Here is an 18,905-nt window from a genome sequence, read left to right on the forward strand (position 1 = left end):
ATACTAACGAAGAATAAAAGGGAGGGACTTGGAAGGAAAGCGGGATGATGAAGGGGAAGGGATGTTGTGTAATAATGTGTTTGATTCTGTGTTATGAATGGAGGGAGGTATTGTTTTCATGAAAGGTTTGTATAAACTATAACATGTTTAAAACATTTTTTTTAAACGATATGCACCCGGATGATTGTCCTGAGTGCTAGTAGCATTAAGCCATGCAGTCTGGGCCTAACATGGCCATTAATAGCCGTCAGCCCTTGTGAGCACTTCATGTGAAGCACCTATAGCACAACCTCATTAATCATATGACACACAATTTGTCAGTGGCCATTAATGTTTTAATAATGCTATAGTGTACAGTTGGGCAGAGTAGTCTGAATATTAAGGGCCTTAAAAAGGCTTCGTAAATCAGGCCCTAGGTTTGGCTTTCAATTGCCTAGAAATCAGAAGGGAAAAGAGAAGTACAAAGGACATTGCAAATTGCATCTTTGCATGTTATTGAACATGCCATTCAAATGATGACTGAATTAAGTACTGATGCCTCTCAAGGGACAAAGCGGCTGAAATAAGTGTGTCATTCATTGATTGCCAACCAAAGAGGTAATACAAACTAAAACACAAAAAACAAGGAAATGAAACACCATAGACATGAAACACAGTAGAAGGTACACAATATCACATGTGACTTGTAGCAAATAATTTATTACAGCTTGTTTACTAAGGTAAGAAAATCTACTTTTGATTTCCAAGAAGGTCATATAAAAATAAATACTGTGTACACAATTTACAAGTATAACGATGCGCTATTTGGCTACATGGGCATATGTAGGCAAAAGAAGTACAACTGTACTTGGATCCTGATAATAGACCATCTAGTATAAATATCACTTTAAAAAACGAATGCCAGCTCAGCTGAGAATTAAGTGCAGTTTTAGCATAGAGTCACTCACCTTTGTAGACAAGCATCTAATGTTATACATGTTATGCAGCCAAAGAACGGATATCATGGTGTGTTTGGTTATAGGAGAACACGGTACAAGTGGTGTAGGGCTAAAGCAATGGCTGTCATTCTTGGCACACAGCCATCGTAGTCACCAGAAAGTAGAGGGAACAAAGACATAATCCTTCTAGAAACAATGGACACAATTATTTCTCAACTGGGAGGATGAGCCCCTCATATTACCAGACGCAGTGAAACATTGGTTTAGAAAATGGGAGGATAAAGAACATGTTTTTCAGCATATCTCCCTAACTCTCGTTTTACATCCCCTCTACCTAAAAGTCTGGTGAGACTCGCCTTTGTGCTAAAGGAATGCAACTGAAAAAATAGTTGGATTAGTGCAAAATCTTGGGAGTCTCAGTCATTTGGATCCCCAGAATGTTATCTTTTAGAATATATTTTCGTTCCACGTATTAAATATAATGTTATTCCTTTGAGTTCTCTTATAGCATTTTAAATGATATGTAATCAGGTATCCATAGACATTTATGTGCACACACAGTATGTTTGGTGGCATGGAAAAACAACAACAACAAAGTTGTTGCTGTTAATGACGCACCAGTGTATAAAATATGAATATTAACTATTCAGCCTTCTTAGAATTGGGCAGCAACACGGTCGATATGAATATAATTAAATGGTGGTGTTACAAAAACAGTCAAAGGTATGCACACAAATATGTCTTAGTGAAAAAGAAAGTGTTGAGATGAGCACTTACATTAACTTTTACACGTGTTCCTTGTCAGTTTGCGACATGTCTTTTTCAGAGAAACAGCTCAATTAAAAACTGAGATATTAATCGTTCCCAGAGCTAAACCTTGTTTTCAATAGCACTCCTTACAAATAAAATATCTCTTAGTAATGCTAGTGGGTTAAAGAGTTTCCTTGTCCAAAACCTTAATTTTTCATGTGTTGGGAAAGTTTGGTGTGTACTATTATTTTTGCTTAGGCACATTATTTGCGTTTTAGTTGAATAACTGGTCAGTGTTTTGATTATAAATCTTCAGGGTGAAGTGAGTTTAAAATATTGAACGCATTTTGCATATGCGCATTTCGGCACAATGCATGCTATGCCTTTGATACAATAAGAAGGAACTTAAGAAGGACGTACAAGATGGGATTTGGCATTTTAATGTACAATTAACTATTGACATGGCCTTTAAGCGATGGATATATTAGCTTTCACATGGAGTAGGTAGCTTAGTAGTTCTATTGACATGTACAATATTTATATGTGTCAGTCTGAAAATAGACATTTTGAAAATAGTATTTTAGAATGAACGCTGCTGTGCAAGGAACATATGTCACTATTATGAAAATGTAGCACTGGCACAGATGCTGGCACAAGGACACAATTTCATGTTGTGGACTGTGCATTCTTTTATAATACCAGCACTTCTGAGCTGGCACAAATACATTACGCAGCATGGCCTACTGATTTGTGCTGTGATGCTACCTCATTCAAGAGGGAATAAAAAAATGGTGGCAGTGCACATTGGAAACGCCTGGCGTTACACAAACTGTTACATTTCATAAAATGTGTGCAATGACTGTTTAGCAAAAGCAAGGTGACCTAATAGCCTTGAAGTTTGACAGAGCAGTGCATAAGAGCTGCTTTGCACTTTTATGCGGCTGCAGCTTGCCTCGCCAGTGCACGTGTAGGTAGATTGTGGGCAGAATTGAAAGTACACATGGGGGCACGATTCTTAGAGGTATTATGGGCATTTTTGGTCTGGGTAAAACAATGTGTGCACCTGGTAAATACATGTTCATGGTACCAATTATCTGGTATTTGCCCCTCACACATTTACCCCACACATCCTAAATAGTCTTTAGCCACATTAAAATTGAATCTAAATGTTGCCAAGGAGAGAGTGATATTGACATAATATTGACGCTAACCCTTGTAGGTGCACTTTGTGTTTGTCTGAGTGGTAAAACATGTAGTTTGTAGGTTATCCAGCGATAGGATCTGCAACTTCAGCCTCAAGAGATTTCTGCAGAGTCTAGGCTGGTTGGCTTCCTAAAATGATCCGGTGAAACAGGTAACACAATGCTCAGCATTCATAAATATGTATAAACATACAAAATATTTACAAAATAGGTACTTTTCATTTTACATGTAACTAAATATAAAAATACAAATGTACAAAATCTGCTATGTGATTAGAAGCCAGGACAGGCATAACGCTAGCACTACTAGTGTCACGGGTGGCGGATGCCTTTCAGTCTTGTTGTTTATTGGAGATGTTGTTGCAAACACTGCATCGGTTGTGTTCCTAGGTACGGCCAGGTTGCAGATAGTCCCTTCACAGCAGGAAGTGCAGATCTGAAAGAAAGCAGGCATCGGCTATGTAAGTAAGTGTGATCTTGAACTATTGGCAGTGCATGGTCAATTGAGTAAACAACAGCACCGTGATTTATTCAGAAATGGAAGACACAAACAGTATATAATGAAATAAAACATAGTCTATTAACTTACATTTACATGTACACATATTTACAGCTATAGAAATATATTAATGTTATCATTTTGGACCATATTTGAAAACACAAAACCGATGAATTGATGCATTCATTGTTGGTGATTTGTAAGGTGCTGGCACTGAGACAAGTCACTATCTCCAACCCTAGATCGTGCAATAACAGCATTGTTGCCCTTTTGTTTTTATCAACAGCCAGCACTGTGAGAGCAGTTTTGAATACCAATTGTTTTACGAAAGACTGACCGGACCAAGATTGCAATAGTCCAGTTATTACTAGTGACTACATTGGTAATTCTCCTGAGGAATGTTCACCATTTTAAGGATAATGAACAGAAACATGTCTCGATAGAGCTTAAGCCATAGGGCTTAGGCTACACGTGCTCAATGTATTGCACCGAGTAATAGACACCATACAGGAGACCATAAATTATATATATCCCAAAAAACCATTAAGCCCTCTATTTAGAAGAGTTTTTCAACTTCATATAGACTTGAGTCACTATTTTAGCACTTTAACTACACACCGAGAATGTGTGTTTTGAGTACCCACAATTACCTTTGTATTGTGTTTTGTAATTTTCTATATTTTTACCTTTGTTTTTGTAACTAAATAAAGTCCTATTTACTGTTGATTTACTACTGTTTGATTAACTGCTTCACAATACAGGTTATCAATGCTCTACCTCCGTATATAAGAAAGGATTTGTAAGGTGCAACCATGCAGAAAGTAATAACTTCGCCAAGGGAAAGACCAGGTGTCAAGCGGAAGGGGAAAGAGGTTAGGGTAGAGCGTTCTGGTGGAGGATACAGGGGTGGGGAAAAAATGACATTGGTAATAGTTCCAAGCTGAACTGAATGCCTGCGATCGGGTTTCATAATATTACAGTGCCATTAATGTAATAGAGAAAAACAGTGCAGCTTAACAGAAGGTCAAATGCATTAAAAGCATGGAGTGAACATGAATTCATCTTTCACTCCACTCTGGGGGCAAGCGGTGGGGAGGGGCTTTGATGATCAAGAAAACTAAGCATGTAGCATCCTATTACTGTTGAGAGGCTTTCTGAAACAGTATTATTTGAAGGGTATTTCTGAATTAACCAAGAGTGCATTCCACATCCAGAGGCTGAGAGACGCAATTTGTCCTACTTTGATAAACCTTCGGATGCATAATAACCCTGTATTGAATTACTTGACTTTTATGATTGGTTTATCGCAAGGTGTTTCATTGGTCAGATTTTTTGGGGTTGATACTCCAGTTGGCAAGGTGCAGAGTGCATAGAAGTTTGAAATTCACTCTTTGGCTGGTAAGCAATTGAGTGCTTTCACTCTGGGTGTGATGTGGTCTTCATTTCTCAGTTGTCAGGACAGTGACCAGGTGAGCAACTCATCATTGTAATGACTTAAGATGTGTTAAAGTGTTTTTAGGGATCCCAACATAAAGACTTTTACAGTAGGCAAGTTAGATAACAGCAACCACCTAACAACAACCTTCTGTACAGGAATTCTAGGAACAGGAATATTTCTATGATATGAGGATTTACCATGTTTATATGAGGTTTGATAAGTTAGAAAATAAAGATTTCCTTACAGTGCATAGGAAGGGCAGAGGGCATGCCACATGTAGTAATACAATGCGAAATGTCTTATACTCTGATTAGGAGAGAGGCAGCTGTCGATCATCCAGTCTTGAATTTCTTGCAGGTGACCTGTGATGATTTGATGGTGGCAAACCTTGAAGTCCATGGGGATCATGATCTAAGTGTTTTCAACATATTGTTAGAACTGGTTCAAAAATGATTCAATGAGTGTCGCAAGAGGCCCTATGCACTTGAATTTCTGACGGGATGCAGAAACATGCGTGCCCTTGCAATTTAGTTGGAGCATTTTGATGTGAATTGGCCAATTGACATTTGGGTCCAGAGGGTTTATAGAAGAATGTCAGTCAGGCCAAGGCCTTCTCTAAGGTTCCTGTGCAATGTTCAAGATTGTGAAAAAGGATATCTTCATATACCGTGTCTCAGGGTAGGATAGGCGGTCAGGAGTATGAGCGCAGCTATTTAACACTACCTGTGACACCAAGTAGCGCTTTGATAGAATCAAACCTGCTGACATCAAACTGGACTGACAGTAAATGTTTGTCCTGTCCTACATCCATGGGAAAGCCATGCTGCCCACAGCAAGTGTGCCCTATCTGTTGAGGCGGCTGTGGAATTAATTTTGCAGGTGCCATTGTGAAACAGGAGTACAGAAAAATACATGAGCCTAATGTGCCTGCTGGAGCTATTTAAATACAGCTAAGAACTGAGAGCTGGGTATTCGTGTCCATTCCTATTCTCACTAGATGTGCCCAACAATACGAGAAGTAGTGCCCAAAAAAAGGAGCATGGTACCCCTGCAATGAGATGTGTGGTTGTTGATTGCTTCAGGATCACAATCCCCTGACAAGATTCCCACTATAACCTACAGTGTGCCCAGGATTGTGATGGGGGCAACCGAGAGTAAGGTGTGCCCTGTCCTAAACCCCACTCCAAAATACATCTACCCATACTTTGTACAAAATAAGGAGGGAAACTGTAAAACTGTGCTCTCTAGGGGCCCACTTCATAGTCCCCCATGGAAGAATATATACTTATTGCAAAAAAGAGAAACCAGAAGACGAAGGCCTCATTACAATGTAGGCGGTAGGGGGTTAACGGCACCGGTAGAGATGCCAGTGCCGTTAACCCCCTATCGCCTCATTATGAGGTCTGCTCGCGGGACGCTCTAAAACCAGGCGTCCTTAGCGTGTCCCGTGAGCAGACCAGGATGCTAACAACAGGCCTGTCATTAACTGGCCAGTTGTTAGCATCCTCCCCATTCCCATTGAGCCCTATGCGGGCTCAAATGGGAATGGGGATGTACCGGGTCCGGGTTCCTTGAATGGGGAAATACTGGGCCCTCCATGTCATGCCCCGGTGGTCGTTTCCCTCGCACAGCCATAGTGACAAACACAAATGGAGTCTGCTGCAGCGCTTGTTACAACTGAAAGCGCAAAAGAACTACAGCATCCAGCATTCCCTACCTGTACACGGTCACGTGATATGCAAGTGACCTACCTCTCGGCTTCCAGCCACGAACACTATTTGTAACAGTGAGAAACACTCCTCCGGTGCTCCTTAACTGAGTTACTCTTGTCTCGTTAAGTCGCATTCGTACTCTTGAACATCTGGTATTTCGATTATTGGAATTGCTTATGGATTGATTTTCGTCTGTTCCCTGTTTGACTTCTGATGCCTGGTTCCCCCACCCTTCTGGCTGACATCCCTGGTTACCAAACCTCTGGACCGTAGCCCGACACCGCTGTTCTGCTTGCCCCCTCCTGGAAGTTGTTCATTGCATCAAGAAACTCTAGTATCTGCTTCCTTGCTGTTTATGCTTTGACTTTTTACTCACCTATTTCAACACAATTCCTACCTGTATTCCTCCCGCCTTGTGCGCGGTCCTTTCCTCCTTCTCTTCCTCCCACTACAAGAGTTGTCTCTGGCACCTGTTTGAGCATCACCGCTGCTTTCAGACAAAAGAGTTCCTATTCACACTTACCTTTGGCGTACTCTTCCTTCCTGCCGCTGGACGTTCCTCTACCTGCTACGCCGGTCGATTCAACTGTGGCATCTAACATCAAGTGGTAACCATCGGACGCTCTGCTGTACTCTACTCTGGTTACCCGCCTGCTGCCGCAAGGAACTGAGGTGAACCCTGGACGCTCTGCTGCTTATTTCTTCTGGGTCACTACTTGGCAGCTCATTTGGACTTCCTGGCTTCTACTTCACGTGGATATTTGGACTTCTTAGACGCGCCCTTGTGCCGTTCGGGTTAGGTTTTTTGGACATCTGCACTGGGAGCATGCCTTCTTGGGACTTGGTTCTTTTTTCCTGCGACTTCTCTGCACAAGACACGTAGGTTCACCGCAATATCTTGCAACACAGCAGGTAAGAGTGGGGTCACTTGGGGGTGTTGCAGAGTGGCGAACCGGTGTATTGAGGTATTTATGTTGTGCTATTGTTTTTCTACCCCCTAGCACTGTTGCTGCTCCTTGACTTTTCGCTCAAGCCCCTGGCTTGGCAGGTACCTTTACTACCCTGCAGGCCACGCTCTTGGGAGAAAGGTTTTTCTGTCTTCGTTCCACGATTGTTTGCAGTTCTGAGCCGGCTCATCCTCAATGGCCATTGAAATCACGACACTCCAAGGTCGGAATGGCCCGGTATTTCCCCATTCAAGGAACCCAGACCTGGTACCCGGCATGAGGGTAGCCATGCCGCTAAAAGCGGCATGGCTACCTGCATACTTGTAATGAGGTCTGAAGTCCCCTTGTCACAGCACTTTTGCCCTTATCTCCTCCAGATACCATAGCATACCACCCATTCATGTCTCTTGTGGGATGCAAGGATCTGGTGCTTTCACTCAAGACACCAGTTTCTAAGGTGGTCATCACACAGACCTATACTTTACCTCCCTGGAAGCACATACATGGAAATGCCCCCTGGTCGAGTCTCTACAGGAAACTTACAGTAGACCACCAAGGAATTTGCTCCCACATGAAAGAGACCCATCACTGACCCTGTTGTAGTGATTGTCAGACTGAAGAATAAAATGTGTATTTTTTTAAACATTAATTTTTGGGGTATTATTTTAGCATCAACTTAGCTCCAGAAAGCAATGGGCAATTTAATGGTCTCAACTCTCATGGCGACTATGTATAAAAGAAACTGTGTTTTCCATGATCCAAAAATTCTAATACACCACGAAAAGAATAAATACATTTGGGTGACAAAGGCAACTTGTAGAAGGTACAGTTCTGATGAGGCAATTCGTTGCACTCTACCCTGTCCTAAAAGAAGATAAAAAGAGTAATATGTTTAAGGTAATTAAAAAATCAGTCTAAGATTAGTGGACATGACTCCACATTGATTCTGTTTATCCCTATATTAGAAGCTTTGATTGCAGCCACTTCTGCTGACCAACAAATATTTGTCCATTAAAGGGCGCCAACTGAATGCCTTTATCAGCGTTAGTAGCACTTGGAGAGCCTGGAGCCAAGAGTGAGAAATATGACTGCAAAAGTAAAAGATTGATCTAAAATCTAGGGACGCAACACTGAAGAATGGGTATTTGTGATATAATTGTTCAGGAAAACATTATTTAAATGTACACTATGTGGAGAGAAATTGATTTACTTTTCTTTGTTCTCCTCTTTCTCATAGTGTACTGCAAAGCATATGGCATCCCAAATAATTTATAAATCTAATAAACAAAATCACCAGCCCCTATCTTTTAAAAGTTCAAGTTTTAATTATAGAAATTTAACCTGTGCCGTGAGCCGCTGATATTTTGGTACAGGTGAAATCCCATTGTCAGTATTCTTTCATGCACACTATTTTTCGCGACTCATGTAAGACACTCTGGTGCACAATCATGGTATTAACTCTCCATCTCCACTTGCTTGTTCGTCTGTTGGCCTACAAAAACACAAATACCTTCTTAGTGATGGCGATGGCTGGATTCCCCATTAACGTCCCAACCTGTATCATTAAGAGGTTGCACAGAGGATGTTGCAGTACTATGTAAAATGGTGGCGTGAGGGGACAGGCCTACGTGAGTAGTTATGAAGAGAGAAGGACTAATGCGGATATGCACTTACCCATATTCATAGAGAGAGGACTGGGAAAGCCTCCACAGCTCTTCCACGTGTTTCCCCCACCCTCTCTCACCAGCCACCATGCCTTTTATCATGGCAGAGATGGAATTCTGTGTGTTTTCAGCTTTATTTTAAAAGACCATAACCTGTATATTTACAGAAGGCTATCCTGTGATCCATAGGTATGCCATTAGAAAGCTCAGCAAGACAGAAATCTGGCAAGGGTTGTTCTGAATGCTTGGAAACATGTCTACTGCATTCATGGACTATCATGTTTACTGGAATAGAGGACCATCAGGTACATTGAAAGTCAACGAAAAGAGGCCACTGAATCCAAGGAGAATTGGAGGTATTAGACTTGGTAATTACATCTAAAGGGTCTGCTTTTTTGTCTGAATTGGCAGGTCATCAACTCTAGAAGAGAAGGGTCATTAAATCATAGTGGCATCCATAAGCAAAACGCATGTGTTGATGATGAGGGCAGAGCGAGTTGTTAAAGCACAATGTGATTTGGGTTATACTTTGATAGTGCCATTTAACAGCCAGAAGGCTGCAACTGATTCCACCGCATTTTACTAATGTAAGCCCTTGCAGGGGTCCGTAACCTTTGGCTATCCAGATGTTTTTCACTACATCCCCCATCAGCCCTAGCCATCTTAGTCAATGGCGAGGGAACATGGGAGTGGTAGTTCAAAACATCTACAGAGCTGCAGGTTGCAGACCCAAGCGATAGAGGGATGGCAAATTCCTGGTCCTGCATGCATTTCGTTGGCTGCTGAGGATGAAGGCCCAGGATTGCTGCCTACCCTCTTATTAGCGGATAGGTTAGAAGGCACAATGTAAGAGGGAGATAGTGATGAAAACCCTCTTTAGTTTGTTTGGATTTGCAGGCCAGCACCATTTAAGATGATTTTAGTGATGACAAAGGTGATTGCCTTCACGATGTTGCAATTTGTGAAAGGTTTGTGTCCAGAAGCAGGCTCATGGGTGTAGTAGGGAAAACATGTTTCTTTAAAAGAGGGGACGTTTATTAAGTGTTAGTTGCCATGCCCTTGGAGGGCATATTGGCCGAGTGAATATTGGGTATCAAACAAAAAATTGCAGTCTCCAAAATGAGATTATTGGGGATGGAACGCATGGATCTTTAGATATACATGGAAGGATCTTTATTCTTGGAAGCCTATGGCACAGTTGAACATTGAGAAGGGCCCTTAGCTGCAAAAAAGAAAGATGTCAGTTCAAAAAGGCAGGTATAGTTGGTCTTGAGGTTTAGTGGATCCTTGGGAAATAAGAATAGGTTATTTCAGAAAGGAGATGTATTAGAACATGATTCACATTGGTTTGCTATGCTAGGCTAGACCACTTAGTGCATCGGAAAAAGGAACTAAGATGTTCAATATTTAAAGAGTGTCTATGGTAGATATTGGGGGTCATTCCGAGTCGGGCGGTAAGGGTTAACGGTCACCGTTAATGAGACCGGTGCTGTTAAACCCTTACCGCCCTACTCCGAGTTCCCTTTGCGGATTGGTACTTAACGCCTGCTTTTTGCAGGCATTAAAAAACCAACCTGCAAAGGGACCTAGGAGCTAATTACGGCACCGTAATTTATGGTGCCGTAATTAGCGCCTTCCCCATTCCCATTGAGCCCTATGGGGCAAAAATGGGAATGGGTAAGGGCGCTTGGTGAATGGGGAATTACCGACTCCGCCAACCTTGGAATGGGGCGGTAATTCCCCCATTCACCATCGCGGAGTCGGAAAGATAACGGCGTCAACCAAGGCGTTAATAGCGCCTTGGTTAACGCCAGGGTCGGAATGAGGCCCATTGTCTCTTGATAATATCCAACAAAAAGGTATTTAAAATCCAAGTAAGTGACTATTATCAGAAATGTGGAATGAGGAGAGTTATGGTTGCTTTCTAAAGCCATAAAACGCTGGCATCGAAAAATAGCATGGCATCTGTAGGAGAGAGTTGTTCAATGACTTGTTGCCCTTGGGAGCCTTCTGAGAAGAGTTCACGTGTTATACACTTGACTTCCTCCCTCATAGCAGAAGACCAGGCAGGAAATCACAGATCCAGGGACTGAACTGGGCAGGAGGGAAGATCCGATTGTGTGAAGCTCACTGCAATCCCTGCAATTGTGGTGGGTTCTACGAGAGTTCACCTGGTCCGAAACTTTAAAAAAGATCACGTGTTGAAGGACAGCCATACAGACAAAAGGTATACAACTTGAATGCCATGGCAATGCATGAAAATAGTTTGGCTAACTTAGTAACCGCAGCTCACGGCTTTATTCAAGTGTGGGACCCTCTTTGCAGAAGTGTGTTACATCTTAAAAGCACACCAGTGTGAAAAATACACAACAGTGACTTCGTTCTCAGCCAACAGGCCGGATAATAATACAGCATGGCCATAAATAGCCAAACCACAGAGGTGGTTGGTATCCTCTCAAATCGTACCAGGATGCCCAATTCATACATGCAGCATGTATCCTGAATGATTACATAGTTAGGACATCATTGCTCTTCATGCAGATATTTAATTGTCTGCATGGTGGGCAATGTTTTAAGAAATGTTTAACATGCCCACTGCAAAGCATGTGGTGCATTAGTGTATGCTCTTTTAAATAAAGTCTGGGGATGAGGATTATGAGGAAATGGACATTGGCATACACTTCTGATAATCATTTGAAAGAGTGAGCATAGAATATAAAACCAAGTAAACCGCACAGTGGAACTCTGCTGCATTGGGCCTTTCAGGCAAGCAAAGAATGATCCACTACTATGGTCTATGTCCCACTTAGTCCACACCCTCAAAATGGCTCACCACTTTACAGGCACTCTTTATGGGAATGCCTCCGCCACATGTATGAGTGCTATTGTAAGCAATTTCTCACTGAAATTGACATCCCTGTGTATCACAAAATACAAAATAAATACCTAAATACATACGGCCTGTGCATTATCTTCTATAAATAATTTCTCTCCACTACCCCCACCACAGCCTTTCTAATTTTGATGAAATGCAAAATGTTGGACTCTTCCCTTACTTTTGTTCCCCACATTAATGCTAAGGTTTGCCTTTTATTTCAGGCTCTGGTTACCTCAGAAGTTTATTCTGGAAACTTTGCATTGCCTCATCTTTCTCAAGTCACACTTGCTCCCCTAAAGGCAATTATCCATGCTGCCACCTGTTGGTCATTGGGTTCAGATCTTTGATTGTACTTCCCCGATTCTGATCCAACTTCATTGCTTCCTCTGGGAGACAGAATAATGTTCAGAGTTGTGTGCTTTGCTCATAGGTTTGTTCACATGCGTCCCTCTGTATATCTGGCCACACGACTAGTGGTCTCTGGTGGGACCATGGGCATGTGAAGGCAAGAAATCCTGAGTTTGCAGTTTCCATTTGAGATTCTGTTGTTTATCCGTATTGAAGAGTTCCCCTTTAGGAGCCCCTGCCTCCAGATCGAATGCTCTCTCGTCCCACATTCATCAGACCATTCGATCGCCCATGATTCAGGAACTTGTTGAAATAGTGTTTCTGGTACAGATTCTTTTAATTAATTATTTTAGTGATGTGATTAGATTTTAGGCGTTTGATTGTTTGTGAACCTGTGCTGGTTGTCTTTTTGGTTATTATTTTGCTACTTTATTGCAATTGTTATTCTCTGTATTTTGTAAGTGTCAAATATGTACAGAACTCTGATGCACCTTGGTGCTGTATTTGCAACAATAAAAAATAAAATAAACCCAATTTGAAATGATTATAATCCTGATGTTTGCCTCCGCCTGGTATGTCTAGCCAATCATAGTTCATACACTCTATGCAGTATTGCAGACACATGTTCTGTCTTGATAAAAATTAATTTTATTTAGATCGGACATAGCAGTATGCAGACCTACTACAGTACATGCAAGAATATCTAATGTTCCCATCATATGTATCAGAAAAGTAAAAACATTTTAAGGTACATCCTAAAATGCGAAAGAGTGTTGGGGCTTCATTACATACCGTACAAGTTGGCCATGTTGTAAGGATATTTATACAACTGGAAAGGTATAGGGCATTTATTTTGAAGTAGTGATTCATTTCAATGTAGATGTACTTCCTAGCCTGCAATGTGTGCGCTGTTTTTTCTGCCTTTTGCGATGACTCAATTCCCTGTAATCTGCCTGTGCCCGTGCCATGCTATATGTGCCTGTTCAAGAGTTTGAGAAAGGAACAAAAACTATTCAACTTTCAAACATTTTTAACATAATACTAGACAAAAATGACAAATCTGAGCAGATCTTTTCTATTGTATGCTGCATTTAAATAATGTACAATACATCTAAATATATCAGTACCTGTAGACTATAATTGCACTGTCACTGTTGCAAATAGAAAGCTATTTCAGGGGACATATTCGTTTTTTATTTGCGACATGTGCACTGGCAGAAAAAAACACCCTTCTGGTGTTTTTAGGCAATAACAAGTGAGGTGTCGTTCTGATGGATGTTGTTATCTTCACTGTACATTTCACGGTTGCTATATGCAGAGTAACTTGTTTCACGTGTTGGGAAGACATGCTAGTGAGAAGTGATGAGTTATACGAGGTTGTCACCACTGGAGGTGACACACCAAGTCATCCTACACAACGTTCAGAAGCCACAAGGGTGGCCGGTGCATTTTCCTGGTTGCATAGAAACCAGGGGATGGAGCGAATCCACTACCAAATCCTTCGCTGGCCACCATACTGCAGACATTGACAGTAAGGTTCCTTTAATTCTCTGCAGGTTCATTTCTGCTTGCCACCTCAGTGGAGGACCAAGCAGAAAGGACACCAGTGGCTGAAGGGAGTGGGAGCAGCACTCCCCCTTCACAGTTGAGGAGAATGAGCCCGCCTCACCTGGATGAAGGTCACATTATGGGTGATATTTTGACTTCCACTTCATGCATTGCAGTCGCAAGAGGGGTAACGGCGGTGGACATTGAATAGAACCGGATGCATTTTCATGAGGCATGACCCCATTGAGATGTGTGCTTCTCGACCTGGCAGAGGTTAGGTGAGGGTTCATCGAGTGGGTGATTCCAGCTGGCAGATCCCTCTTCAGCACCAGGCCATACAATACGTCACAGGTGATACAGTACGGAATATGCAGTGTTGCCCGCTGTATCATTTTATATTTACACAAGTTTTAAATACAGATTTCAGGCCAACCTTGAGGTGCAGGATTAACTAGTAAAAACTTTACAATCCCTTCCCATATCTCATGGACAGAATGTTCCTGACCTTTAGTGCTTCATGCTTTGATTCTTTGCACCCAGTGTATGAACAATCCTCGTGTGGAACACAGCGCTTCGTGACGGCAACGCTTTCTCCAGACAAATTCATTATGTGATGAGTGAAGCAGTACCTTGTCTCTATGGAGAAAATAAAACATTTATTACACCTTGAGAAACATTTGGCCATGGCCAAGACTCACTAGACATGTCACTATAAAGAATATCAGGATTCATTTCTGCATTCTGATTTATTTTCCAATTTCAAAAGTAAAATATAAAACCTCTTTCAAACAAACAAGCTGGTCATCTGATTTCTCAATGGGCATACATGTAGTGGCACAGAATTTGCTATTGAATTATTCGCACCCTAAGAGTGTTTTGCCAATCAGGTGGCTTGGAATGCAGGCCAAATCTGCTAGTGACCGCCTGCATTCTCCCTGCCAGCTGCGACCCTTCAATGGGTGTCGCCATTATTTTCTTCCAAGCCACCTGGCACTCTCTTTCATCCTCCCTATCCCCTTGCCACACCGGCTCCCAATACAGTCCATTCATTCCCCAACACCTCCTAACTTTCTTCCAGCTGCTATGCACCCTCCCGTCCTCTGCACCACCATCGAAATGGAAAAGGGACTGAGTCCCTTCTATATTTTCTATGGTGGTGGCCATCTTGGTCTGTCCTTTTGCTTATGGGAGATTGGGCATGTGCAATATGCTTGAAGTACAGCTCTAAACCAAAAAGTAAACCTTTCAAACTGTTCGCACCCTCAAGGGTGCTCCGGGGTGCGAATCACAATCACACCCATGTTTGGGAACGTATAGGGCCAATAACAGCCCTGACCCCTCGCAAGGCCAGAGAGAACCTTTGGCTCGGACTGGTTGGTGGGCTGTTAATGGCCTGTATGACTCCAACGCATGTGTGATCACTGTATAATAACATTTGAATGTTGGTACTTCCACTGCAGCCAATTCAGTGTCAAAAGGCGATATAAGCCCTTTGTTACAAAATTCCGTAGGTCTTTTTCTTTGTCTCACCCAGTTTTAAAAATAACATTGTACCCCTGCTGGGTCGAATGCTCTAATAGCCTGGCTCAGGCTTTTAACTTGGGTCCATCGCCTTGGCCACCTGGCAATGACCTGGGAACGCTGCATTAATGCTTAAATATGTTTCAGAGCCTATTTTGCTAGCTTTCCTAATTGCGTTTGAGTTAGAAGCAAATTAATACATAGCAACATATGCAATCGTCCAAAGATTGTTGAAGGGTTTTGACACTGAATTTCATTGTGGAATACTTGACAATGTCGCATGATAATAAAAATAAAAGCAAAATATGTATTATCACATTTGATGACATAACAGGAAAGTGTGGTGTGCTATTTCTAATTCGGATGATATCACAGTAAGTAACAAAAAATCACTGCTGAACATGAAGATGGGTTTATGATGTTAATAGTTTGACTGCATTGAAAATTATATGACCGAGCATGATCTAAGTGTTCCCAGGATTCCCAAACAGCCTAATTCGCAGAGTGACAGCACCTTGAGTTTTGCCCAGACTATCTCCGCTCTTAAAATACTATGCATAACATTGCTTTTGATAGAGGTCATCCTAATCGTGACTTCAGGGTAATGGTAATTTGTTCCCAGAGCCACTATGAACTCTTGATAATGCTGAGCCTCAGGGTGTGGTTCCATTCATATCGTCGCGTATTAAGCGCTCCTGATGATAGCAAGACCCACTCGGAGCACGCAATACATATCCAATGCACATTCCTGAACTGCAGGTTCACACTAGTAGATCGGTCCAAATGTATGTGATGATAGGAAGAGGGCATTTGAGACCAGAACATGCTTAGGTGGACAATACTGAACAATTCATGTTTTAAAATGTTTAATTTGTATGTTAATGTGTTTTGGTTGAAAACCACCTTTAACATGTAGGCATTACAAAACATTACAGAACATTACAATTCATAAAAAGGTAAAGAGATACAAATTTTAGACGTCCATCACCAGTTTCATAAAATAATTAATCACATCTTAAGAACAGTCACTTAAATATAATACACATTATACTAAATCATCTGACTAATATTAACAACAAGCTAAAAACGATAAAAGTATATTCTGCATTCAACATTCTTTATCACACATGGATAAGAGTACAGTTCTTAATTAAGTCTAAGGTCATTAATACCAAGTTTACCCTTATAATTATTACTACACCATACTTGAGTTCCAGTCTCCAGGCCCAGGGAGGTAATAAAGTTATTTACCGCTAAGACTGTTGAAGTTGTTTTGCCAGATAGACATATGGGCCAGATACTTTCTGCTTTGCACATGGTCTCTTGACCAAAGAGCATTCCACCTGTGCCCCTGAAGCGCCGGACAATTCATTTTGCAACAGTTCTGCTCTAAAATGAATAGATCACACTGTGAGAATTGGTAGGATTTCCCAGGAATTAAGGACCGCTAGCCTACTAGACAGAGTGCTCGGTAGGAAAATTGCAAGTCTACAGGAATGCAAGCGTTAGAATAAGAAGATAAGTATACAACATTATCTCAGATCTGCCAGCGTAAACCCCAAATCAACTTCTGACAAGGGAAGTGCTCAGAGAAGAGAACATGTGAATGGCTGCTCAACTTTATGGTGAGGGAAAATTTAGCAAATTACGTGCAATAATCTTTTTTAATGCATGTGTCCCCGTGCTAACTACATAATACAACAAAATGAATGATGTACACCAAAAAATGAACACATTAAAATACCCAAAACAAAACCAGAACCACTGAGGACCTCCAGGTCCTGATTAAAGCTCCTTAGTCTCTAAGTGCCCACCAATCCACCTACCCACTTCGAAGCGTCCATAATTACCCACTAATATAATTTGGACTGGAGAGCAGGTACGAAAACCTATGCAAAATAAATGGACCTGACCACACAGTGGTTTGAAATGCACTGCCAGTGGTCGATAGGGGAGTGCTTGCAGGCCTTCTAACACCTATATATTAGACAATGCTAGCCAAACATTTTACTGATCCTGGAGCCAGCATTTCTAACTTATTTCAGGGATCCTCAATGCTTCCACAATAGTGGGTGGGGCCTACTAGCCATGCACCCCATGACAAAACATAGTGATCAACCCAAAACCCATACGTACCTTTAAGAAATATTCTATGCCACCGCTGATTAATACACCTATATAATAGCCAGGCAGATAGCTCCGGTGATACACGCTCCCCTTGGGAACATGATGATGCTATGTGGCATGGCATCAATACACAGAACAGGTAGAATCAACCCTCCGCTGCCCATCCAGTGTGATACATTGAGTACCTCAAGTGCATAACAAAAGTGACACTGAGGATTAAAGCGCATAGATTGAGCATAAAGTGCTTTTCCATACATTGCTTCCACTAGCACTTTGGGAGCTGTATCCCTGGTTAACTCTGCACAAATACATAGTATACTGCTTTGTACATCTTCATTTAATAAGTACTGTGAGATGAGAAGGCTGGATGCGAGGTAATGGCCGATTACATAGGGTAATCCTCGTAATATGCCAGTTTCACCACAGTTCTTAGGGCCCTCATTCCTCTCCCTCCTGGGTTCTTCTGCCTCCTTATCTAGGGACATTAAAAACACAGGCAAAGAACAAAGACCAATGTGGCTTTAAACTCCCCTTATGGAGTAGGGTACACTTACGGAATATTTTGGCAACTTGAATGGTTTTTGTCTGGGAAGGCAGATAACCTTCATTTAGTAAGGACTGTGAAAGAGATTAGGGTGTGGGGCGTATACATACTGAGGATTACCATAAGTAATAGGCCACTATCCAACAGGAAAGTCACATGGCTATTCAGCATTTTAAATGCTACCATATAGATTGCATTAAAGTAGCTTATGAGCATCCATCAACATACAGGATAACAGACACGAATCAGTCAATTTCTAACTAATGCATGCAACAAAGAACTGAACTTCTGCCTTGTGAAAGTTTAGATTGACAGCAAACGTACAGAATGGAATTCCCTTATCTGTTCCTGCCACTTAACATACACCAAACTAAGAAAAGGTCAGTAAGCAGAGAGGCAGCAGGGGATTCCACAGCTTACTGCACTTAAAGCGAACGTGAGCACCAAAGATAAGATTACCTATACTTGAAGAGGTCTGAGCATTTCTCAATTCCTGCACTTGGGGCATTAAGGCCATGTTACAACTGCTCGACACGTGATGCAGAAAAGAAGAAGAAATGAATCATATTTGACATTTTTAAGTGTAGTTTTACTAAGGAATGTGCTTTTTGTATTGGATTGCAAAATTGGATTTAAAAACACGAATGTGCTTTATTTTCATGGAAGAACATTGGTGGAAAAATGTATGCATAATCCATGTAAATTATCAAATAACTAAGTAAAGACTTTCTTCGAAGAAATGCTTTTTAGATTACATTTGTTAAACACAGTGGGCACATATATAAATTG

General features: G+C 41.5%; 1 protein-coding gene across 1 annotated transcript in view; it reads right to left on the reverse strand.

The window, feature by feature from the left end:
- Positions 1-679: 679 nt before the first annotated feature.
- The window catches only part of LYPD6 (LY6/PLAUR domain containing 6), a 290,041-nt gene continuing 271,815 nt past the window's right edge, over positions 680-18,905 (reverse strand). Inside the window, exons 5-6 of the mRNA XM_069616496.1 lie at positions 14,430-14,560; positions 680-3,326 (exon numbers count right to left, since the gene is read on the reverse strand). Of these exons, the coding sequence (XP_069472597.1) occupies positions 3,156-3,326; positions 14,430-14,560 (302 nt within the window). The 3' untranslated portion in view covers positions 680-3,155. The remainder of the gene's footprint in view (positions 3,327-14,429; positions 14,561-18,905) is intronic.

Source organism: Ambystoma mexicanum, chromosome 9 (genome assembly GCF_040938575.1).
Source record: "Ambystoma mexicanum isolate Mex_15411 chromosome 9, UKY_AmexF1_1, whole genome shotgun sequence".
NCBI classification, from domain to species: Eukaryota; Metazoa; Chordata; class Amphibia; order Caudata; family Ambystomatidae; genus Ambystoma; species Ambystoma mexicanum.